Source organism: Vanellus vanellus (genome assembly GCF_965231255.1).
Source record: "Vanellus vanellus genome assembly, chromosome: 8".
Classification (NCBI taxonomy): Eukaryota; Metazoa; Chordata; class Aves; order Charadriiformes; family Charadriidae; genus Vanellus; species Vanellus vanellus.
In genome coordinates, this window is record NC_138913.1 from 8198411 (window position 1) to 8225140 (window position 26730).

General features: G+C 37.5%; 1 protein-coding gene across 1 annotated transcript in view; it reads left to right on the forward strand.

Moving 5' to 3' along the window:
- The window catches only part of NAALADL2 (N-acetylated alpha-linked acidic dipeptidase like 2), a gene marked incomplete at both ends in the record, with an annotated part of 383945 nt that overhangs the window by 342838 nt on the left and 14377 nt on the right, over window positions 1-26730 (forward strand). The window contains 2 exons of the mRNA XM_082486918.1: window positions 14702-14795; window positions 22839-23037. Of these exons, the coding sequence (XP_082343044.1) occupies window positions 14702-14795; window positions 22839-23037 (293 nt within the window). The remainder of the gene's footprint in view (window positions 1-14701; window positions 14796-22838; window positions 23038-26730) is intronic.

A 26730-nucleotide genomic window follows, 5' to 3' on the forward strand; every position in this document is an offset into this window, starting at 1 on the left:
CATACTCAAGTTAACATCTCCAATGACCAAAATAGATTATTCTTAGCAGACTAAAAGCCAAAATTAATTCTGGAAATTTGTTCCTTTAGTTTTTTAAGTCAGGTTTCAGTCACACTGTCTTTAATCAGTAAGACACAAGAGACAAGACTGTATGTTGAGTTCTGCTGACCTTGAGTGTTTAAGGTAATGATCATATATACAGCAGATGACTGCTCATAGTTATTAATTGCATTAATTTAGATGTACTTTGTGACAAAACACGCTGCTTACTATCTTTTCCCTCAAATATGAAATCAGAATGGAAATAAAATAACATGGATGAGATACTACGAATCATTATGATCGATCATGCTAATTGAAGTTAAATTTCAGGACATATGAATTACGTCTACTCGTTAGGTTGAGATAAAGAACTTTGAGGTCATTTAGTCCATTCCTGACGGTACAGTAAACTTCCTTCCTTTCTTCCTAGATTGTATTTAACTATCAAAGAGGAAGGTCTTTTGCCATTTTACTTGATAAACTGTTCCACAACCCAGAATGACTACTCACAAAGTTTTTCCTTCTCTTATTCAACAAAAATAGTTTTTCCTTAATTACATTACTTTACCTTTGGTTGTTTCTTTTCATTTTGACTTGGAAATTTGAATTTCCTGTAACTACTGTGTTCTTAATTTCTTTGGTAAAAGAATCCTTTATTTTGAGATCAAAGAATTCTGATATACATTAGCACTTTAATTATAAACTACAGAATGATAACTGAATGAATAGGGTGAAAGCTCTTTTAGACTAGCAGGGCTGACAATTAAAAAGGCTTTTTTCATGACTTGCAGCATAGCCTATTCTTTTTCTGTGTGTTAAATATGGCTACTATTATAATTGAAGATTAATAATCACTAATAGCTACTGGATTCTTTTAATGTAATATTCAACACAAATAAAACTCTCTGCTTAGATGGTACTAGCCTCCCCCTTCATCCCCTCTTTTGCAAATGTCAGTTGTTACTTGAGCAGAATAAGCAGAAAAGACAATAAACTCAACTGAAGACATATAGTTAAACCTCTGACTCAGGGACGTGTTTTTTTTTGCGCAGGGGAGTGCTGGAGGACTGGGGTAAAATAAATATTACCCAAATCAGCGTAATATAGTGGTCTAATCCAATGCTATGTCTAGAGTCTGCTATTCTCAGTATGGAAGCTTCAACCATTTGGGAATGGACAGACATGGAGATGTCAATGTGCTGTCTCTTGGGGCAGCCCTCCCGATGGGGCACTGTGGCCACTGAGTGGTAGGCAATTAGCAACTCCTAGAAACCACAAGATTTAGAGTGTCATTTCCATTTTTCTTGTTTCAAATATTTTAAGAGGTCATTATTCATAATAGGAATTTGGAGTTTAAAAGGTGTTCAAAAACTTTGTTACTTGTTACTGCTTTTGGCTATGTGTGAATTTTAAAATCTGTCTTTTTCATTCAGTCCATAAATGAAAACTATTTATTTATTTATTTATAGTCCAGTATCAAGTGTGCATTCTGATCAGTTCCTCACCCCCAAAATGCCCCATACCCTTATTATTGGATGAGGCTGGGATGAAAATATTGTTAATTAGGGTTCAGAAGCTGTTACAGCATTATGATATACCCAAGAGATCAGAACAGTTTCTGCAGGGCTTTTTCATTTCTCTGAATATACAAATGAAAAACTTTACAATGTGTTTTGTATTTTGATGTAAAATGTAGATGTAGTGCAAAACGTTCTAGAAAATTCACTCTGATATCAAAACTTTTGAAGATTATTTGGATTTAGTTTAAAGCTATTCAGAGCACATCAAATGCCTATACACATCACCTTTCTACTGCGGGGTGGGGGGTGGGGGAAGAAAATTCTTAAGAGTCTACAAACTCTTAATTTATTTTTAGGTCTGAAAATCTAATCTGTAACTGCATCTGTCTTCAATTTTAATGTACAGAAGAACTTTGAGATGAATTTTTTCTCTGATCTATGTGTGCAAGTACACTTAGGTGCTTTCGTATATCACTTTGGATGCTGTCAGCACTCCCACTAATTTGTTCACTGTGTATCAATGCCATAGTTTGGAGCATTTTTTCAGTTTGGGGGACAATTTATTTGGAATTTTCCTATGAGGAAGTTATGCTGAGCACACACTAATTACGGTATGCTGAAGGACATTGTTAAGTATTTTCCTCTGATATGTTTTCCTTCTATATTATTTCTAAAAATCCATTGTTTTCTCCATGGCCTTATAGTCAAACCACATGCCTGCATTATAATCTTCTCTTGTCTTGACACATTTGCCTTGCAAGTCTTTTCTGCTCCCTGCAGTCCATCTATAGTGTTGTTGCCAAAATGATCTTCCTCAGCTGTCCTTTTAATCTTGCCATCTTCTCTTTCAGAAATTCCCCAGGCTCCTGTTCATGTTGTGCAGCAAATTCCAACTTGTTTTTCTTTCTAAATCTTTAGCCTTTTTCAAACACCTTCTCTTCCAGTCTCCAGTCTCTTCAACAATGTCCTTTTCATTTTCTTCTTTCAGTACAGTCATCAAATCTCCATCCTTGTTGTTACCTGTCAGACAAAACTTGTCTCCGTGTCTATTTGCCCATATTGAGATCTCCCAGAAAGTAAATCTAAAACAAATAAACGTTCAGCTAAGAAAAAAAAAAAAAAAAAAAAAAAAAAAAGAAAAGTTATGGAATCAATAGCAAGACCAGAAGCTAAAAAAATTATGATGGTTACCAATAAGGTGAGTCCTGAGCTCTGAGTTGTTCTTACAACAAGGCTTGTCAGATAGTCTCACGTGAACTGTGCCTTTCATATGCCATACCCTTGCTTCTTTGATTCTATCGGATGGATAAGCTTAAGACAGGCAACAAGCCTTTTAGAGTACAGGTCTTTTCAATTGTTTTCTGAGACATGTAATGTATTTTTGGTGCTTTGACACTAATGATGATTATAAATAATAAGGTATTTAAAAAAAGGTAGCACCTGGAGCAACCATGGTGCAGTACTGTAGGTAAACACTGATTTATTTTTTTTTAACAATAATTGCTGTCATTTGAGCAAGTGGTAACTTTTCCTGCAGTGTTGTGAGATTATATCCTTTTAAAATGTGCTTCTCTATTTAATCTTTGTTGTTGCCATTATATGCTGCCTTTATAAGTTTGATACAGAGCCCGCATAAAGATAGGTTGCAGTGGAATGAAATGGCTGTCGTAATTTGACTATCTTAGTAACAGGTGTATTATTACAGCCCCAGACATGATAATAAATCTCAATTCTACTTTCAGATAGCTTGAGTTTTATTGCTAGGGTTCCTTATGGATTTTGAGGGCCATAGCACAGGACATTCTTCTGAGTTTTCTTTCTCTGTTTGTATAAATATTCTGTGATAAGAAACATTATTTGTTAGATCTTTATTCATTGTTGTTCAGGGACAAGTTTGAAAGGTAAGGGAGTTTCTTTTTCAGGTAAATTGGTAGCCTCAGGAGCGTGCCAGCTAATTATAAAATACTTCAGTAGGTTCATCAAACTGACCTGAGATTCCCTAAGGCTCAAAGAGTTTGTCAGACTTGGCATTTTCCCCAAGCCTGAGGGGAGCTTGCTCAGTCCCAAACATATTCATCTTTAATTAATGTTTTCTTTTTAAAATAAAACAACCAATCTTCCCCCACCTTTATTTGTTAAGTTATACTATTTAATTACGGGAGGAGGTATGAGATCTCCTTTTGAGATTTAAATTCCAAATTATTAATGTAAGTCATAGAATCATAGAATGGTTTACGTTGGAAAGGACCTTGAAGATAATTCAGTTCCACCCCCCCTGCCATAGGCAGCCCAGGTTGCCCAAGGCCACATCCAGCCTGGCCTTGAACACCTCCAGGGATGGGGCCTCAACAACCTCTCTGGGCAACCTGTTCCAGTGCCTCACCACCCTCAAAGTGAAAAACTTCTTCCTAATGTTCAATCTGAACCTGCCCTCTTCTAGTTTAAAGCCGTTCCCCCTCGTCCTATCACTCCAAGCCCAAGTAAAAAGACCTTCCCCAGCTCTCCTGTAGGCCCCCTTTAAGTGCTGGAAGGTCACAATAAGATGTCCCCAGAGCCTTCTCTTTCAGCCTCTCCTGATAGGAGAGGTGTCTCCTCGTAGGAGAGATGAAGTCAGCTGATTACTTCTTATTCTGTGTATCTTGCACAGTATACGTTGAAGATTGAATGGTCTAATTTGAAAAGTACTGTGAAAAATTCACAGAAATGGCATCTTTGAATTATGATACCGATAAAAAGCTTAAATACCTTTCTGGTTAGTAACTACCATGCCAGTAGTACCTAGAGCAGAATGTAACCTGAGCTGAAGTAATTGTCTAACAAGGAGATTGAGCCTCTTTGTGGGTACTGCAGTATACGCTGGTGCCTGGGGGTAACCTCAGTATGTTACCCGAGCGATTCTCCCCTGAAGTGGAACGTGTCTCTTGATGTCTATGGGTCTTTTCTTTGAGATATGTATTACAGAACTATGGATTTTCAGCTTCTCTTGGATCCTCAGCACTGCGGTTCACTACTGTCTCTCCCTCAGGGCTCGTCTGTCATGTTTAATGAACTGTCAGTGTTCCGGTCCTCCCTGATTAGACTGACCTAAGTGGAAAAAATTGAGGTACCTTTGCATCAAGAGGTGGGAAAAGAGAAAAGAACAATATTTGCTCTCTATAACCGTTAAATATCTTAGCTTTCCTGAGTTGGAGAGGATGGGGAGACTTTAATACATAATGTTCTCATGAATCTTTTTGTAATGCTTATTCTGTTGAGTCTATGCTGAATTGACTGTCCAAGTTGTCCAAGTTCTTCAAGGAACCATTGCCTCAACCGCTCACTGATGCTTTTCTTCAGGTTCTTCAACTCCTCTTTCTTCCATCCATTGTCCCTGGTTCTCCCCAAATCCTATCTCTCTGTCTCTACGGACTTACTGCTGCCTATTGTACAGTCTTCTTTCACTTAGAAGACACCATAATTACAAATTAAATTGAGGCAAAACAGAGTATAGTGTAAGGCTCCTGTCACAGCATTTCCTTGTACTCTTCTCACAAATCTCCATAGTTGGGTCTGACTCATTTTGAAGGTCATGCTGGGCAATGAGATTTTAAGGATGGTGGCATATAATGCATCTCAGTATCCTGATATCATGATCAGTAACATTGAAAAAGTGTATAAATGAAATGGGGATAGATGAGGAAAAATAGAAAAAAAATGTATTGTCACAATAATGGAAGAAAAAGAATAATGAATATCAAGAATGACTGTTAGGTATTGAAGCAGATTATATGCATTATTTTAATTAAGAGTGCCTAATAGTACATATGGTTTCCTTTGAATAATAATTGCATGCTGATGAAGTGTGATTAGAGACTTTTTTTTTAGGAGTTCAATTAAATCAAATCCATTTCTGTAAAAGGGGAGTGATTAAAAAGATGATATCAAGGTCTAAACTGAAAGCTGTGGTTGAAGCTTCCTATTGTAGATTTCTTTATTATTGCAGTCCTCTGATGACTATTATCTAGTTTTTAACAATGCCACAAGTTTCAGACTGAGTCCTGCAGATTCAGCAGAAGAACTAGCTTTGCAGATCAAATAGAAACTTAGCAAGTCCTTGGATGTCCTTGAAGGTATGATCCTGGGATTGGTTCTAATTCAGGAAGGTTCTTGGTCCATGCATGTATCTTGAAGCATATGAGAAGATACTTTGATTAATTAGGACTGTAAGACAACATACTGTTTGCTGGGTTGCTCTGTATTTCTGTGGAGCGCTTGTGGACCTGGGTGATTAAATGCAGACTTGCACTGCTGCTTATTTTATCTGCTAGTCATTACTGTCTGACTCGTAAGGCTCACAGACTGGCAGGACCCAGCCAACTGTCTGGCAACTGTTAACAAAATTATCAATTATCTTGCTGAGCCCTATTATCTTGTGCTTTGATTATCCTGGACCGTGAGTAAGGAGGGCTGGTTGTGCTAATATCCTGATGGGAGTCTTAAACACATACATAAGTCAGGGAAAGGTACTGATATTCATTAACTGGTAGCAAACACAATGAAGGCCTTTAGTAGCATGGAAGAGCGTGACGTCCAAGCTATTAATCACAGCATCCTGTGTTTTCATACCAGTGCACAGGGATCTACACTGATCTATCTTGTCCGTTATTGTGAGATGACGTTTACATTCTTTATGGAAAACTTTTCTTTATGGCTTAAACCAGAAAAAATACTTTACGTTTCTTGTTCTAAAGTGTTAGCTAGCTGCATGTTTTATCCTTCAAATGTCTGTATTACACATGCAAATAAAGAAAAAAAAAAAAAGTGATGTAGTTTTGGTTTAAGGTAGTAAAGATCTGTCCAAGATGCAATTTCTGTACATGATCGTTGTCATTAGAGATCTTTGCCTCTGATATGTGGAAATAAATTTTGCTTCATATTTTATTATATCATTCTCTTTCCACCACAACAATAGCTAAATCTATTTCCTCAGGACTGCCTGTAACCAGCTTCAGGCAGTTAACATTGCTTCTGTAAAAAGGATCTAGCACTCATTTCCCCCTCCTCCTGCTGTACCTGAAGAGGGTCAGAGAATGAAAGCATTTTAAAGGTCGCTTTCTGTGCAATTGCGGCATCTTGGTTTATGGGACTGCTATATGCAAATCATTCAGCTTTAAAGGAAAATTTTCTGTATTTGTCACTTTCAAAGACTGTAGCTGGTAACCGGAGCAACCTGGCTTTAAAGTTGGAGACAAAAATGAATTAACGCTAGAACAAACTTTTAGGGTTTGTAAGGGTGTAACGTAAGGGTTTGTAATGATGTAACCTAACGTAAGGGTTTGTAATGATGTAAAGATGAGTATTGTTGTGGTGTGACCTCTTTACTCAGAGCCCGTGAAGGGGACAGAAGAGGGTTCTGTTATACCCTTTTGCATGCTCATAACTACGCACACAAGGGAAAAGTCTAAGTGAATAACTTTTTTTACCAAGAGGCTCCAGTCTAGTGGCCCTTCTAGAAGTTAATTCAACACTTTCTTTGCACCTAGGTACCACTAGAATTTGACATACATAAATATGAAGTACATGATCAGAAACTCTTCTCAGGATTATTGCTACTTACCTGCATACTTCAAAGACAGGCAATTTCTGTTTATGTGGAAAGAAAAAAGAAAAAAGCATTGAGAAACTCTCCCTTTCTAGCTACACGCCTACACTGCTAAACTGCCCACCTAAGGAACTGTGCATTACAGTTAACTTCATGGCTTCCTGTTAAGCATTAACCCTGTGTATTCTGCACAGACATAAAGTTGCTCTGCCTCAGTTCCAAACAAACCAGGTTGAGTACAAGTTCGTTTACGCAGTGCCAAGCCCAACTCAATAAAGCTGTTGTCTTGGAAGCTGAGTTAATGTTCCCTGTTCTCTGCTGCTGCGGTAAAACGACTGTAAGAACTGCCACAGTGGGCCAGACCTGACCATAGCTAGTGACCAACACCTCAGAAGTATGTTTCTCCTATGACCACAGCTGAAGTTTGAATCTGGAGCATCATTTTTAGTAGTCAGCAGTGCACTGCCCTGCATGAGTCTGTCTGGTCCTGACTGAAACCTGTTTGTGCTCTTGGTGTCTGGCACGTCCCAAGACAGTGAGCACAGTGATGTCTTGCGGGACACAAGGCACCTCTGCCTGCTCTGCGCTGGGTGAAGACAGGAGCATTGCTCTCTGCCACTGTGTGAGGAGTGGCATGATGACCTCTTGATGTCCTCACTCATATCCCTTTCATTGGTGATCTGGATAGAAGGTAGCAGTGAGTGGAAAGAAACTCTGTATAACCATAAGGAGTTATAACCCAGGGCATGGGGTATAACCACTCACTAGAAATTAATACAATTTAAAATATATTTTTGATATACACGTATTAGAAGATTCACATAAATTCATTTAAATAGACACAAAATATGTATTTCCATATACTTTATATAAATATAATTTAAAATGTCAGAATTTCTACATGTACACATAAAACAAAGCAGAGATAAGTATGACTTTCTTTTTATGCAAGTAACTGAAAGCAGTGGGATGAATGATCTCTCCCAGCTGTGAATGAAATCTATAGAAAATGTACTTTAACTGCTCTAAGTGCCGTGTATTACTAAGTTGGGCAATAAATTAGATTTTAGGCAAAGTAACCACTTAAGAGAATACTTTTGACCTTAATTTCTAAGTGCCTCAGAATCTCATCATGAGTTCTGTAGAAAATGTAGCATATGATCATGTAACTAAAGATCTGTACTCCAGAGTAAGCGTCCCAAGCTACCATAATTTCGGCATATCTTAAAACATAACTTTCGGTATGCCTAATGCTGTGTCCCACCATAATACAATTACTTAAGCGTTGTTTGCTTTGCACAGGATACCTGCAAATGTTTTGTTCGCCATCACTTTTACTTCTCAATCAGTATTTTCTATACTGAGAGTAATTAAAACGAGATTAAATAATAGAGGGAGATGTTGAAATAAAGTTTTTAATATTTCTAAGACCTCATACTTTCCTTAGTCAGAAGCGGCTATCTGTTGTGAATTACTCTGTTCTAGTTCACCTACTGTAGCCATACACTCATCATACTCTTTTCTCAGAGAGCCCTCTACTGACCTAAAATACAGTATGTTGAACTGAATGTCAGATCCCCCAAAATATTGTTTGACCTGTAGTGTGAATATGTGCCCTGGTGCCAAGGTAGATTTCAGTAGTAACACAAATGCATACGGTACTACTGAATTTTTGAGAAGTTCTGAATTTTCAAAAGTTGACAGCTTTAGTGCAAAGCAAACATGTTTGTGACCAGATTTCTATTTCTTTGTCTAATCAAAGGAATGTGGTTCTTCAGAAAAATAGAGGGTCAAAGAACTGCTTGTTTTCTCATGCTCCTGCCTCTGATTTTTCTTGTATGAGTCAGTCAACTGTTTTGGGGTGGGGTGAATATAAGAAAAACAACTGTGTAGACTGATTATGTAGGATTTTTTCCTACAGTAAATTAAGGTCCCAGTATTAAAAATGCTCATTAATTTATCATCAGTCTCACGATTACTGCCATTCGCCCAGTAATACTAGGTGCTGAAATTATGTTATTGCCCGGGAATCTTAGAATTTCATTTAAATAGACTCAATTTCTCATGCTTAATTTAAAAAATCTGATAACGTGAAGGAAGTGGGGGGAGGAACCAGCAGAAAGCAAATTCAGGAAATTTGCATGTATTATCCAAAAAATATTTCTTTAATTTTGCAGCATGGAGAGGTTGGGGAAGGCTGATTATTTTAACACTTGAGATTGTTAATGTTGCTTTTCTGAGAGGGGATCTTAATATATGCAGAGATTTATTCCTTATTTACATGGGGGTGGACACTGAAACCATGGTTTATATTTGGGCAATGTCAAAAGATCTCAGCAGGTCACTCTGCTAGTCACTATGTGGGGAAAGAGAGACCCCTTGATGCAAAGAGATGAACACCTGAGATTAGACAGTGCAACAGCCAGCCACGAAAATTAAACCTTTTCATTCACCTTTACAAGAAAAAAGAGAAAAACAGTGTTAAGTTATTTTCAAGACACTGTTATTGATCCCCCTAAACAGCACAGTATCTTTTCCTACTCTTTTCTCATCTGCGGACCCCATGGATAATGTGTGAAGGGAGAGGTGGAAGGTGTGAGGGCACACATGACTCCAAAAAAATAACGCCTGATGTCAAAGGATGTTGAGGCTCAGAGTTCAAACGAGTTGCGTAGTGTCACACACTGATCAATTACAAGGATTTTTTGAGTCTGTAGTAGGGAGTCTTACATACAGAGGTCTGTTGAATTTGTAGTTGGGAATCTACACACGTCTACTACACTACCTTATTACATTATCTGCTTTCTAATATGAATTGGCATGGTTTTGGTAGATTAGCTGCTATGTGTATGGTAGCTTTCTCTAAAAGTGCACAGGTATCAGTAGTGTAAAGTGTTGTTAGTATTCATATTCAAAAAAAAAATTATAGAATGCAGGAAAGAAGAAAAAGTATGTTCAGAAGTATATGGCTTGAAATAGAAAGGAGTTGCCACTGCACAATTCAGATTTCAAGTAGCTGTGTCTAATTCATTCCAGCAGGTAAAATTGGAGTACAGCATTTCCGAAGAGCGGTGTTCATAAAAGGATAAATGTGGCAGTGTACCTGATTTTTTAAGTTATGTTGTTTGTAACTTGACATATGACATAATCGGAGATGTCTGTTTAGATTTTAGCACTCTTAATGTAACTAAAAATGTCCTAAAGGCTCCACACTTACACCCACAGAGGTTTACATAGTGTGCAGGCTAGACATAGCACACAGTTCCAAATTTCACTAGACAAAAAAAAAGAAAAGAAAAAGGAACCAAGACTGGCATGTGAACTTCTGTGTTAAAGAAACTGCCTGCACACTATATGCTGATGTTTATTCTAGCAGACTGATCTCTATTACGCATAATATTTTCATATCTTCATATCCACTAAATATGTATTCATTTTATTCATCTTACAAGTTTCTCATCCTATGACAGAATGGAAGGTGGGTTGCCATGCCTGCGTTGTCTGTAAAACCAGATAACATTTAAGATGTGTCCCTGCAACACATGGTCAATAACAGCATGCCCCAAACGCATAACTGAATCTGTGTAAAAAAGGCTGTGTGGAGCCTTACACATTTTTGTATTCTGGATTTTAAGTATTCAGTGTTGGGGTTTTTTTTAATTTTTGAGTTTTTTTTAATTTTGCATGCCAGTAGCCCTGCTTTGAGTTGTTAGTAGGCAGCTTGCATACTTGAAGAAGCAACTTGCCTTTAAACTGAGTTTAGCTCACAGAAAAACCAAGTGTGACACACTTAGCAAAAAAAATAAAATTCTGTGATGAACCCTTCCGCAACTCCATTTCAGTTATCTTCCTTATTTACATTGTAAAGCAGCTAATAAGATAAAGGATATTTATGATTTACATAGATAAACATACTGCGTGTATTTAATCTAGTTATTATTTTATTGTCAGAGTCTTGGAGAGTGGTGCAAAGCTACGTGATGTCCCTGAGAGCTGTTTTTTATAATGAAATTAGGTTCGTAAGTTGGGTAGAATCACAAGAAGACACAGTTCCTAAATGAGTAGGTTATAACACTTTGGAAGAGATAAGAACCTACAGCTTCATTTGGGAAGTGTCATGTGATACTGAATCATCTTTAACACCAGCATTTTTTGAAGTTGGTTGGGGTTTTTTTCAGCTTTTTGGATCTGCACAGTGTCAGAGAGATGAAGGCAGGGACAGTAGCAGGGACAGCAGTTACTTCCTTCTACAAAGATGTTTACGCTGTAAGGTAAAAGACCTTGAAAAAACGTTGCCTTGGTATAAACCTATTTTAAATATTCGGATTTATTTTGCAATATACAGTATAACTCTACTTGTTATGTTTTATATTAATATTTATATCTAAAGTAATTGGAAGTTCATTAAACACATTTTCGTTTACTGAAGAATACCTTTCCTAAAGCCTAGTGCAGTGGAAACGTTATTCATTATTTTTTCATTTTAAATTGTGTAAGAAAAGCATTTCAGAATCAATTAGCAATTGAACTATAAATTTTTTCTTTAGACTTGATAATTGTGCAAATGTTGCATCATTGTGTGTATTGTGTGTGTATTATTATGTATAAATGTTACTTGAGAAGTTGTCATTAGTGTTATAACAAGTTTGGTATGGGAATAGAATCAATTATGCTGCTCTAGCATTTCACTTTATGAGAAAATTGTTGTCTTTACTCTTTGCTAAGTTATTCTTGCATTTAATAATTCAATAGTCAGCCTGAACCATTTTTCAACGGGGAAAAGGGAGCAGAAGCTTGTCTTTATTTTCCATGTATATTCAATGTTGTACTCAGGGGAAATGGTATATCCAAAAATAAGACTATAAATAAGAAATCAGTAGCCTTTTCTGTCTTGCTGCATTATGTGAGTTTGATATATGCTTCTGCAGCATTATTACTTACTCTGTTCAAATCAATGCTCTGAGCCTTCCTTTATGTGATTGATTTCTTCCGGATTAGCCTACAAAGTACGTGATTTAATAAACACCACTATTACCTGTTTACTAACACACAAATATCTGCACTATTACATACAGAGATACTATAAAGTTTCCAAAATGCTTCCGTCAATCATAATGTTTTGATGGTGTGACTTTATTTGAATAGGAAAGAGAAAACAACTTTGGTCTTATGTAGTCCAAAGCAAAATAATATTGCTTGGAAGGCAAGAACTTATAAAAATTAAGCCAGATTCCGTAGGAGATAATGATGAAAAGGAAAGATGCTTACTGAAGTATTCTCTTTAATGCCACTTTCATGCCTCAAAAAAGAAGCATTTTTTCCATACTTTTGTGTTCTTAAACATTGCAGTAAGAGATTGAAAAGTATCAGTAGCACTGTATAACTGTTCATGTCCCTCCCTAAAATGTGCCTATGAATATGTATCTTGCATTACCATTTTGTGAAGGTTTTTGCAGAAATGGGGTGACAGGGAAGAATTGAAGTGTTTTGCGTGTTAAAGTGCTATTTAGGATTCAGTGGGTTTGGGATCCATGTAGAATGCCTCCTCTTTAATAGGATGTTATTTCATTGCCACAGTTGCTTTTCCATAGCAGCCTACAGGTTGTTGTTGGGCATATATCTTGGAAGAGTTCCGTGCAGGACAAGGAAGGATTTTGGATGGCATTTGGACATTTAGAACCAGTTTTTTACAGTTGCTTATGGCTGGATTATATGAACCTGGTTTGGATACAGTTTTGAACAGATTTCTGTTTGCTCTAACAATTTTAATTTTTGTATTTCCTCCATACCTCTCTGATATTCCTAAGACCAATGTTTTCTAATGCTTTTCCACCCAGAGACTTTTGTGCATAATCACTGATAGAAAATGTAATGGCCTTCAAGCAGTAATGGCTCATGCGGTTGGGAAGTTTGGAGAAAAGTTTCATGAGACGTTACTGTTTAATATTTTAACACAGATGTCCAAACACAGTATTTTTCATCTTCCTTCAAGTTCACCCTTAGTTCTTTAGTTTTCCTGATAACAGCCTGATATATTCCTTCCTATTTTTTTCTCACTGTATATATGGTATGGGTTTTTTTCATGCCTTTTGCAATATTGTATTCTCTAGAGATAAATCTCAATAGCTTCACAGTACGTCTCTGCTCAGATGTAGGTTGCAGCCTGATATACAGCATGTTCCTTCAGTCTCTGCACCCAAATCAGTCTGTGGCCAGGTCAAAACCCAATATTTCTTTAATGCTTTCTTTGAAATGTTGTTGGGGTTCTATTAATCTTTCTGCAGGAAACTTGTATTTCTGATATTATCCTGTTCTCATCCACTTTCCTGGGAGATGGTTTTCCTTTTCAATTGCTGTACTATTGTTTTTAATATTACTTGGGATTGTTGTCTTTTCCTACTAGTTTGTATTGTAGAATTAAAATGCTACTTTCAGCACAGCAACTATCATATTGCTTTTGAAGGATAGATATTATTCTAACCTCCCCCCAAACACCTTGGGAAGTATTGTACAATATGATTCTATTCAGTCCACATTTTTATCAACACGATCACCACCACCTGCAGCCATCATTCCATTTTAGAGCACAGCCTTACAGGTATTTTTCCCCTTTTTGCAATATCAGATATGAGGAAGATGAATGAAAGTTCCGTGCATGTTTTTGTCAGGGTGTTTTTATAGCTCCCATGAACAGTGATGGACTCGGCAGCCTAGAGACTGAAATCCTCTGTTTAATCACAGGCCAGGTATAGTTCAGCAAAAAGATGTATTTCTATACACAGCCCCTGTAGCATGTCTAAGCCCGGAGCTGGAGAGCCTATCTTCTGTAAGTGAAAAAAAGCACTCAGGGCAGTCAGTCCCTGGCCTCATCTCCGGAACTGTTGAAAAGAAGAATTCATGCCATTGAGTTCCGTGACAGGTGTCAACATCTAGTCCAGAGTGGACTGAGAGTTCCTTTTCACTCATTTGGGAATTTCTTTCTGTAAGTTACTGGGAGAATGTAGCGTTCTATCCAGTTTGGAAGTTGTATGTGTGTGTGCATCAAGTTGTCACATAACTCTTCAAAAGGCAGTAGGTTTTCAGGTTAGCTTGCATTTAGCCATGGGCTTGATCTGATGCTCATTAATGTATGGGATTTTTTTTCTTTCTTTTTACTTGTGTAAACTCTAAAAATCCAATAGCTAAAACCAGAGAACTAAGTAAAACAATAAATCTCATCCCTATTTTTAGAACTTGAGTTGTTTTATTTGAAAACAAAGCAAAACTAATAAGGCCTTTCAGAGACTCCTGCAGTATCCTAGGTACACAGAAATAAGTGCTGCACGGAATTCTTGTGTGTGGTCATAAATTGTGATCTCTTTTAACATTTTTTAATGTTGTATTAGAAAGGCAATGGTCTAGGTCATATTCTTTTTCATGAAGATGTGTTTATGGGGTTTTATTCATTTTTCCCTGAAAATCCAATGTAATGAAAGTATGTGCTATTCCAAAAGAAGTGCTGGCTATTAAATCTACTAGAAATTATTTGACCGTTTTTTGGGTTTTTTATATTTTTCAGCTAACAGGACAAGTGACTTTGCAAATTGCCAATGAACCAGTTTTGCCGTTTAATGCCCTCGACATCGCATTAGAAGTTCAGAACAGTCTTAAAGGTAATTTTTGTTAGAGGAATATTGTTCTCCATTAACACAGAGAAAAAAAAGGTTGTCTACTCCTTGATATGGATTTTCCACTTGAATGATAGCCAGTGATTTTACTAGTTAAACAGTGTCATTATGTAATGCTAAATAAAACAGGTTTTGTTGCTAAATAAAGCCATAAAATGTTTATATTTCTTCTGATGTTACTTTGTTAATTAAGCAATAATTAGTATTAAAATCTCATAATTACAGTCAAAGAGAACAACCTCTGTGACTGAACTTGATTTTAATTTGCTTCACGGCTGTGTTCAGTGCAAGCAAGAGAGGGCTTCTAATCCCATTGCCATTTGGCTCCTTAATGTGCACAATCGTATTCCTTGTTTGGTTATTACACTTACCTTGTTGGCACCTTCTCGTTTTTCAGGTGTGACAGAGCATGAAAATTTACCAATAGGTATTGTTTGAGTTGATTAAACACTGAGACCCTGGAAGGTCTGTATGTGATCTTGTTGTGTTTGGGACAATGAGTTGGGGTTACGGAGACGGACAAGAATGTTCCTAGTCAGAAAGTAAACAGGAGTGACTGGTAACTTGGAAACGATGCACATATAATTCTCGCAGACTCTGAATTTGGCACTGCTGCTAGGTGTAGGATGAATGCCTTGATATGAGACCAGTCCATCAAGTTTGTGGAACTATGACTAATATTCCTGTGTTGCCTCCTCATTTCTTCTCTTTCTACTGTCTTGTGGCCTTTTAGGGCTTGATAAAAGAACAAGCATTCTGCATTTTTTTTTGTCCTGTGTTGACAGCAGAACACAATTAAGCCAATAGTCCTTGGCTTGAGCTGTTGAAGATAACACAGTTAAAGGGTGCAGTTGTGCATTACCTTTGCTTCTGGGGGCTGGGGGTTTGGGGGTTGGTTTTGTTTGTTTGTTTGTTTTCCCCTCTACAGTTGGTAGAAAAACGTTGATACGTTATAAGGAACTAAACCCATTGTATGTTACTGAGATGTTCTCTGCTACTACCTAGACTACAAAAGAACAACGAACCTTATCAATTACAAAAATAATGTCTTAGTTCCAATCCTGAGGACTAAGGAGGGAGAATAAGTCTAGGTCCAGTGTCACGCATCCCTATAAGCTTATCATGTGTCTTACTCCTCCCATTCTGTCCTTTTTCCCTTAGTTTCCTCGTATCTTAGTATATTCAAATGAGATACAACTCTCCTTCCTTTTCTAAGCAACTAGTTGAAAATAGCCTAGATGTGGAGAGCACATAAGAAGCTTAGTCCTTGGAGGTTAAATCTTTTGATGATTTAGCTGCCAAACTCTAACATAATTCCTTGAATGTGTACAAACTGAGATATTTGAGAAGCTGGTATTCTGGTCAGAACTCAGTGAACTTAATGGTAAAAGGTACATCCCTGACAAGAACACCCATGAAATTTGAAAGACTTCTCTAAAGCATGGTCTTGTTAGGACCTCAGAGTGAAAAAATGTGAGATAGGTAAAACCATGTTGTTATTTCCTCATCTCCAATTATGTCTCTGATACCGATTACCCGTAGTGTTCTAACACCTTTCAAAAATATTTATTCTATTTATATATTTATGGAACTTGCAGGTTGATCTGTTAAATAGAGATGTAAGTTCCATAAAATCACACCAAAACTTTACATATAGTTTCCAAAATTTTACATACAGTTCAGCAGAATGAGAGATCTTATCTCAAACTCCAAGATTTTTGCAGTCTTGTGGTGTTGCCCCTGCATTTCATTCACTCCCTACAGCATAAAGTATCACTTTTCTGTAATACACATTCGTAGAAGTATGATACTTTTTCTTTAATCTTTGCCATCCATCATTGTCAAGACCTAGTAGTCAGTAGGCTAGCATTGGTCTGGAATCAGTGAGCATCCAAAAAGACAAGTAATTTTAACTCTGTTGTGCCTTATAAACATTGGTTTAGTTCAGCCTGAACCCAGCAGGGAATGATCATCACATAAAAAGTGTGGCTCAGCTGGTATTCCTTCAGCTGAACATGAGACGTCTGCTATTGTTCTTCCTTTTTCTTTATTTTGAGTAACAGGAACTCTTGATGTAAACTGACTTTTTTCCTCTAACTTTAGTTAGATCATTTATCTCAACCACTTCAGGGGAGGGAAAATTATTTTCTAGGCTGTAGGGCCAGCCGGATAAATTTTCTCCCAGCTGTTCACTTTGGAGTTTTGTTTAATGACTTTTCCCATGTCTTTCATGTCTCATCTATCTCTGACTTGTGTCAAGTAACAGTTTATTTTCATTTTGGAAAACAATAAGACAATGATCTTATTTCTGGTTACTTAAATGAGAAGTTGTACTTTTTAACACGGCTCGTGTTTTTTCTTCATTCTTCAAAAGTTTTTATGTTGTCTGAGATTTCCAGTTCAAAGTTGTGTTGTCTTAGTAAACCATTTCCTCCTCCAACCTGATGCAACCTGTAAATGTAGAAAAGGTGAAGTGAAATCCGCACAACATGCTAGAAGATTTGTTCATTTGGCTTTATTTTGTGCTTCTGGGATCTCGTTCAGCCTATCACTTAAGCACACATTTTATTGCCTGTTGGACTTTCTCACATTATTGAAGTTAAATCATATGTGTAAAGACTTGAGTCACTGTTTTGCAGTCTCCTGAATGTCCTCACAAAAGGATGTGCATGTCTTAATATTTGTTAATACCGCATTTATTTATGCTTGCAAAGGATTTAATTCTGTAATGTGGTATCTGTAATGTTAGCTCTGTTTAATTCAGTAGGCTGTTACTCAGCACTTTATAAACCATTTCTTACGTTCAGGATAGGCTGGATGGCAGGTTATAGAGAAGTTTCATCCACAACGTGTTTACATCTGGCTCGAGGCCTGTTCCTCAGAAAGATGGGGAAATGGCTGTTAAGTGACGTGTGTTCTCTCTGCTTGCTCACACCAGAACTCTTGGAAACAAGCTGCTGCTTTTGGGTTTACCTGAAAGGAAGGGTCTTGACTGGAGAGACATTTCTTTTTCTGCATCTGCTGGTGGTCTGATGTTTAACAAGAAACCTTATGGTCACAAATTATATGCGATGGGTTCCAAGACTGAAATCCAGGTCCCCAGGACTATGCAGGCTGTTATCTAACTGGTCACAAATGTGGTATTTTAGAGAAATTCATAAATAGGTGACAGTTTAAAATATTCCCATTAACTACACATTGCAATTTTACAGTGTTTCTGCCTTTCATACGTTTAAAATCAAGACCCACTGCAACTTGGATCAAATACAAGAATATCTCACTAGTCCCTGCATACTATGAAAACCCAATTTATCTTTTGAGGTAGGGCACAGACAAGATGTCAAATCTGGTGCCTGAATGATACAAATGGGTCTTTTAAGCACTTCTCCAGAAGTATTTTTTATGTACATGCAAGTGCAAATATATAAGCATTTGTATATAGGTGTTTTGTATGTATATAAGCATTTTTATTCCAAACATATTCGTAACATCCACTGAATGCTTTTAGCGCTGTGCAGTCTGGGCTTGCTCCTTGTAGCATATCTTGCACTGTATTTGAGCATCTTTGACATTTAGTATATATTACAGCAAGCTTCGAGGATTGATGATGGAGGTGTTAGTGTCTCATTAGGCTCAAAAGCCTTTCTGTACATCTGCACCTGACTGACTCAGCAATAACAAGTTCAATCACACAGTTTACAAAAATAAAGGCAACCAGGTTTGATGCTAGCCATGTCTCTCACTCAGTTGCTGTTGGCTGTACAAGCTGATATTGTTTCATTACTGCAAGTCCCTGGCCCCACCTAGACTCCTGCAGACCTTCCAAATATTGGTATCTGTTGCCCCAGCCTCACATTGTAGCTGAGTAGCTCTAGGCACACGTGTTAAGATTCCCTAGTTGTGGCTTTCGTCACAGGCTGCTGAAGCTGGTAAGCAAATCAGAGAAGCTGTAAGCCATCTCTAATAGGTGCTGGCTGAGAGAGGCCTATGAAGATAAATTACATGGGGTAAAATTTTCTCATTTTCCCTGTATAGGGAGGGCAAGAGCTGTGATTTAAAGCTCTTTGGCTGACACAGTGTCAGTTGTGTGTTGCTTCCTGTCAGTTAGGCCCTTTCTTCTCCCTAGAATGGATGTTTTACAGATGTTACAGCAGCTGAAGTACTTGGGGTGATAATAGTAGACAGTGCTAGCAGAAGTTTTAAAATAATCTGGTTTATGATAAGCTATTTCCAGGAAAGTCTGCATGACTTCCCATGGCCCTGGCTCAGCCCATACATTTCAAAACATCAGTCTAAACTCTCTGTCCTTAGAAAAATCAATACAGACACATCTCTCATTTACTTGATGGCTGCATACTCATTGCCTACAGCTATCTGCTAGTCTTCAGCTTGGCATCATTTTACCTCCTTGACCGTATTTCCCTGATCATTTAGTGTGCTTTACAGAGTTACTTTCTCCATCTGTCTGTAAGGTTCAGAGTTTCCTTCTTTACTGTTCCCACCCATTATTTTTGACTGCTACAGAAGTGAAAAATGCAAAGTTATCTCTATAGATGATAGAAATACTTTCTTTGCCATGAGACACTGACATCTTGTCTTCAGTATCCTTTGAAGGATATTATATATTAGTATTGGCAAACCTTTCATCAGCCTTAAAAAAAAAAAAAACATGGAAAAGTGCATTTTCCATGGGCAAAGTATTTGGTGCTGAAGGGAAAGGATGAGCATCTCTTCTGTATCAGTAGGCCATATGTGTTTCAGCATCTCTGTACAAAGTCCTTGAGAACTTCCTCTGTATTGACATGCATAATACTATGTCACAACATGCCTTTTTAATGATAGCCTCTTTGAAAAGAGACTTGTAGCAACACCAGATTAGTTTGCTTGGGCAGTAGCCGTCATGGTAGCAAAATTGAACCTGATGGCAACATATTCTTTGCACTCAGGATGTCTGTGGATTTGTGTTTCTGCCCCCTTTAGGGTACTTTCTACAAAGCTTTCCCATTCAGATTTTCCACTGCTAGGTCCGATCATCCAATTTTGCATGCCGTGAAAAATCTTCCTAGTGAATACAATACCACACCATAGCGGATCATGAATGTGCAAGCTAATCAAAACCTGAAGCAATTTCCCCTCTATCTTAAATGCAAACACATGTTCACATGCATGGAGAGCCAGTGTAATGCTTTAAACTGCTGATTTGTCTGTGTTCATTCTCCTGTAGGTACTTGTAGGCAAGTACATTCATACCAGATGGCACAAACACAATTTAAAAATGTTAAATCTCTAGCACTGCTTTTCATAAGAGCAATCAGTTACACAGGGAAAGGCTATTGTATTCAATGTCTGTAAGAATAAATATCTATTTGGTGTAACCTGTTTCTCAGTAAAATCCAGTTACATTTAGCAAGTGTAATGAAATTCAACAGTATAATTCTCTGATCAAGAGTATACGTACTCTTGAGTCACTTTCTTGTACTTGCAATTTTATTTATTTAACAACTAAACAGCTAGCTTAGATGATTCATCATGATTCATACCAGAGACAAAAGGACAAAGAATACAAAATATAGTAATGTGGCATTGTTTTCTCTTGAGTGAAGTAGCGGTTGCAGGTTTTTTTTATTTTCTCTGTAGAAGCATCACAAGATGTTTAAGGCCTTATTAGTTAATGCATCCTTTTCTTTAAGAATCATTTGTCTTTCCACTCCCAGCTTCTCAACTTGAGAAAAGCACAAATCATGTTCTCCCTTGGCAGTGAAGTTCAGTGTGTTGTGGTAAAAACTACAGATGCCCTTAAAATTGTGTCCTTAGTTCTCGGTGGTAACACGAGCCATAGCCACTTCCAGGTTTTGTACTGAAGTATTAGAAAAGGGCCTGGGTGTTCGTTTTGTAACGGGTGCTGGTATAGAGTGTGATGTAAACAGTGCTTTTTACTTGTGGCTGTAAAGTAAAATGTAGTTGGTTTAGGGGCAATATGCATACTCTGCAGAAGGAGTGAGAGCATTTACAGGATTTTTATGTGTAAAAGGGTGGTCTAGTTGGCTTCATTTCCAAGTACAGAATGATGCATTTTCCCTTTGTCTCACCTTCCCTATTGAAAAGTCACAGCTGACATTTACAATTGTTTGTATAATATTCAGAATAAAAATTATAAGTGTCGTATGTTACTTGGAATATGAAGTGCTTTGCTGAAGCCAAAGGATGCTTTCTAACAGGGTGAATTTAAACCTTTCCATACTGACACAAGTCCCAGAGTAAGGTATGCGCAGTGCCTGGATTATATGCATGGAAATCACAAGTTCTTCAGCTGCACAGGATGTTTGCCTGAGATCTGAAAATTGAGGATACTGATATTTTGCAAAATATGCCAAATATACCAAGTTTATATGCTTGAAGATTTTTTTTCTGAGGCATCAACCTAACCTAATCAAGACTTTACATTACTCCAGACTCAATCAGAAAGATACCAATCCTGTACATCAAGGTACTACAGTCCTTGTTATCCATTCTAATTAGGAAAAGGTGGATTGGTCAAGAGGAAATCTGACAGTTTCTCTTACACCAGCCTCTGTCTCTCCATGTATTTTGGATCTTTTCATGTTTTGCTAGATTGGAATGCGTTAGTCAGCTAAATGACAGGTTTGCACGGGGATCTATGAACTCCTTTCCCTTTGCTGAAATGTATCCAGTAGCAAATCTCTTTTTCCATATGAGAGGGAGAATATGTCATATTTAGCCATTTCCTTGATTTTCTTAGTTGTACCTATTTGCTTTTCCATTCCTGTTATATGCTCACCTTTCAGACTCTATCCATAAATAGTTTGAGAAATGGGTTTATGCTCTCCATTTACTATTTCTGATCTTTCCATTTATCCATTAGACAAGGATCTTTAGTATTCATTTAACTTATGTCTTGAACCGCTTTGTTGGATTAATCGTTTCAGTTACTATGATACTGAACTCACTGAGGTTTGTACATTCAACTAAAGGTGAGATGGCTTCTAAAGCTGAATGGTTTGTTTTGATTAAATTGTCATTTGAAAGATCTAAAGATAGTTGATTTTCTTGTCCTTAATAGGCAAAGTGAATCTTAGCCTTAAAGATCATTTCTCCATCCTGAAAATATTTTTGCTGACTGATGTTACTTTTGACTTTATATCAGGTTCAGACTCCACTTTCTCTCTCCATTTGCTTGTAAAAATTAACGCAGCCTATGCACACACTGGGAAAGGAGGGCATGCTTTTCACCTGCACTTCAGGTGGGAACAGACTGCGCATTCACAATGCTCCAATGCACGTATCACATTCTTCTTTCTGGTCTACAAACAGGAAAATAACGAAATTGTGGTGTGCTCCAAAGTGCTGTGGGCATTTATTCTTTTGGTGTCTGTGTAGGATTACAAAGTAACAATTAACACTCCGAGTTTAAAAAGTTTTGAAAATATTGACTGGACTAGAATATACATTTGGATATCAATTAAAGTGTTAGTTTGCTCAATGGCATATGATTTAAGTGATTAAGAGGAACGATTTCATGTCTCCTCTACAACTGTTGTTAAACTGTAGGATTCTAAAATATTGAACAAAATTCAATTAAACACTGCATATTATGATTTTCTATACAGCAGTCGTAATGGAATCCAAGCACAAGCTTTCAAACTTGAGAGGAGTAGCATCAAATGGCATTGAATAAATTCCATCTCAGAAGGAAATGTTATTGTTACTGATTTATAACCATTGCTTCCTGCATGGTGGATTTTCCAATGGTAGATTTCAAGCTCTACCCCAAAATCATTCCTCATAGCTTATTAGATCTTAAAATATCACAGCCCAAATTGATCTTCTTTGAGAAGTAGATCAGAGCTTATGTGCAATGATCTATGGCCTTCCTTGCTCCATTACATAATTCTCACAAGGGAAAAGAGGCTCAGGTTTTAGTTGGACTATTAATTTTGACTTGTAAGCAAGGGTAATAAGTGATGTTCTCTGAATCACTGGCAACTGTTTTGCTCTTACTGTTCCTAGGTGATGAAGTAGTCATTCCTCAGTTACTTGCAGTGGCATCACGTCTGAGGGACACTGCAGAATTGTTCCAATCTGATGAGATGCGCCCAGCTAATGACCCCAAGGAGAGAGCTCCTATGAGAGTCAGGATGCTCAATGATGTGCTACAAAGCTTGGAGAAAAGTTTCCTAGTTCATCGAGCTCCTCCAGGACTTTACAGGTATTGTATTCAACACGTTCTCCATTTGAGCCTAAATGGTAATCTTGCATTGCTTGGTTTTCAAACCGTCATGCTCTTTTAAAAAGATTCTCAGTGAGTATCCAAGAATAAAGCTAATTTTTCCTATCTCATCCTTTCTGCAGAAAACATTAATTCATTACAAAACAAGAGGTCATTAGAATGCAGCACTGTAGCATTTCTGTCATGACATCACTGCTAACAAGATGTACGTTGTGATGGCAACTCAGGCAGCATGACAGATACTTGTTAGATGGTACAGTAAGCTTTCAGAAGAAAATATTTTGAAGTCTGATACTGCTTGACAAGCTCCACCTATATTTTATTTAAAACTTTTTACAGTTCATTGAAGATTCAGAATTACACAAGATACAGTGTAGCATTATTTAACATATTTAATTATATAGCAGTGTTCTTGGGTGCATTTCAACCAGTCAAAGGCAGTACAGTGGAGTGAATGAGAGGGTCTTAGTCACGATTCATAACATCGTGCCTCTGGTTAGAATTCTTCTCTGATATGTATTCAGCTGCACTACCCAGGTTGATTTTAAGATGTCATAATCATTCCACTCTTTCTAAGAAAAAAGTCTGCAGGTCTATATCTCTCAACATAGATTCCTCTACACAAAAAAAAAAAAAAAATCAACCCAAAACCAACTTATGTCAATCAGTAGCTTAAAAAAAGTTTGCAAAGCAAGAATTGGCCAAGCCTACCCTGAGTAATGCCTGACCCTCTGGCTGTTCAGGAGAAGTAATAAAGGGTGCGCAAGTGCTTCAGTACAAACTGTCTGCAGCACCATATTGCAGCCCATCGATGTAGTGGTTTATAGCTTGACCGCAAGGATATGTTTTGAATGCCCTATGCTATAATGTGGGGGCATATGTGGGTTGTTTGGCTTCACCAGGCCTACTGGGATTATTTTCATAGAATTGTTATGGCTGAAAAGATCTTTACGCTCATCAAGTCCAACTGTTATCTAACTCTACCAGGCCCACTTCTAAACCATCTCCCTGAGCATATCTAGACAGCTTTTAAATACATCCAGGGATGGTGATTCAACCACTTCCCGCGGCAGCCTGTTCCAGTCTTTGATAACCCTTTCAATGTAGAAGTTTTTCCTAATGTCTAACCTAAATCTCCCCTGGTGCAACTTGAGGCCATTTCCTCTTGTCCTGTTAGTTGTAACTTGTGAGAAGAGACCAACGTCAACCTCTTTACGACCTTCTTTCAGGTAGTTGTAGAGAGCAATAAGGTCTCCCCTCTAGCCTCCTTTTCTCCAGACTAAACAACCCCAAGTCCCTCAGCCTCTCCGCATAAGACTTATTATCAAGACCCCTCACCAGCTTTGTTGCCCTTCTCTGGACTCTTTCCACCACCTCAATGTCCTTCTTGCAGTGTGGCACCCAAAACTGAACACAGTACTGAAGGTGCAGCCTCACCAGTGCCGAGTACAGTGGGACAATCACTTCTCTAGCCCTGCTGGCTACACTATTCCTGATGCAGGCCAGGATGCCGTTGGCCTTCTTGGCCACCTGGGCACACTGCTGGCTCATGTTCAGCTGGCCATCAATCAACACTCCCAGGTCCTTTTCTGCTGGGGCAGAAGGACTCTGTGGCTGAAGATAGCCAATAGCTCATCCATACTGTCCATTAGGAGGCTTCCTAAGGTAAAACTGTCCCTAAAGCCATACCCAGGTTTTACTTTAGGGGGAAACTGGTTGGCATACTTAAAAAAGAGAGCTCAGAAGTGAACTGACATACATACGTACACAGGAGACAGGCAGGGACCAGGACACAGAAGTGAATGAGGCACCTATGTTATTTAGGAATATAAATGTACTTTCATCCAGAACTACCCAAAGTAATGAAACAGTACTTCATTGCAGTTGATGAGAAAAATTGTCAAATGTCTTATGCAAGTGATATTTCAAGTGGGCACAAAATAGACAGGCGGTAGAGGCAGAATTTGGAAGAAAAGCAGAAAGCTGCAGCATCTGGAGGAAGAGATTCTTCCAGGCATTAGGAATGGCATAAAACAAATACAGTAATCTTTTAACAAAAACAACCAAAAAAAAAGAAACGTAGTTGTGGTGAACTCAGCAGTGTCCATGAATAATATCCCTACAGCTATAATAAAGAAAATATAACAGGGATATTTAGGGAGGGACTAATTTACTTCATTCCTGCTATGACTGGATTTATAATATAAAGAAATAAACCAAAATGCGATTAAATAAAGTCTAATATTCCAGGTTTAGCACTGCTGTCTTTCTTGTCTGAACTGGTATGATGTTGCAAAGAAGTCATAAAACTACCTAATATAATGTAATGTGTCTGTGTTGCATTGCAACGGCACATTGTTGAATCTGGCCCAGTTCTTTATTTGTAAAAATAAATTATACCAAAACTTAGGATTCCAGTAAAAGGGTTTTTTGAGGTCTTCCAATTTTTAAATTCTTGCAGTGCTTGCAATATTACATTTGTTATTCATCAGGATGTAATTGCTAGATATGCAGGTATAATGTGAATTAAATTTTTCACCTTCCTGCTGTCAGCAGTACTTCGTCACAGAGTGCAGTATTCCCACTGCCAAAGTAGATACTGTAATTTTTCCCCTCCTAATTTCATTAAATTTTTTAGAAGATTTAACAGTAGACAATAATATTACTTCAGAGTTTGTGGGCAAACTTTGGATTTGACTTTATTCTGTACTATTTTACCTAACATCATCTGGAGTATATAAGAGTAAAGTACACCTTGTGTATCATCATTTAGATACTTATGTAAATGCATTCTTTGTACCATGCCAAGGTGTGTAATTGGAGTGTAGATTTGCCTTTAATGCAAACAGAATCGAGGACAGTGATAGATTTCTGATTTCCTTTCCTGCCATTAAAAATATGCAGTACAGTGCAGTACAGTTTCTTTTCAAAAAAAGCCTCTAACAATATGTCTTTATTTGGCTTATTTTTTGCTTTCTAGGGATTGAAAGTCCCTCTATTAATTGATGCAGTTATATGAATCTATTTTGTGTTCTGAAGCTATAATTATATCACAGGAACACTAAAAGTACTTCAAAATCTTGATGTACTTTTTTTTTTGTTTGTATAATTTTAAGCTTTTGTTTTTGTAATTTGGTAAAGAAAACAAGCAAAGAAAATCACTCTCACAGCCAGGACCTTGTATGCCATGTTTCATCCCAGTCAGAAGATTGATGGGCAAGTTATAAACCCCTGAAATAGTGGTTTATAATGGAAATGCTGGCAGCCCTTTAACTATAGCAGTGCAAGCAGTGCAGCAATAAATACTGTGCTTCATCTGTAAACAGAAATTTAGGATGCAGTTTGCAGCCTTGACCTTCAGGCTCCAACTGTGTTTAGATCATTAAGATTCCATAAATACTGTAATTTACAGCCTTCTGAAGGAAGAATTTGTGTGCACAGTAAAGCACGTATTCTTCATGAAAAAATGATTGCTTCCTGTATACCCATTTGGACTCATATTCTCAACCTCAATCAAAGTAGTTGACAAATTTGCTGAAGTCGAGGCATCATTTTTAGGCTTGTGTTTGTCCTAATTCACAGTGTTCTGGATCTATGCTATGTTTTCTCTTCTAGAACTTCAATTCAAAAGAAAGGTGGATTTTTTGCTTTATTGCGGGATGAGGGTTGCAA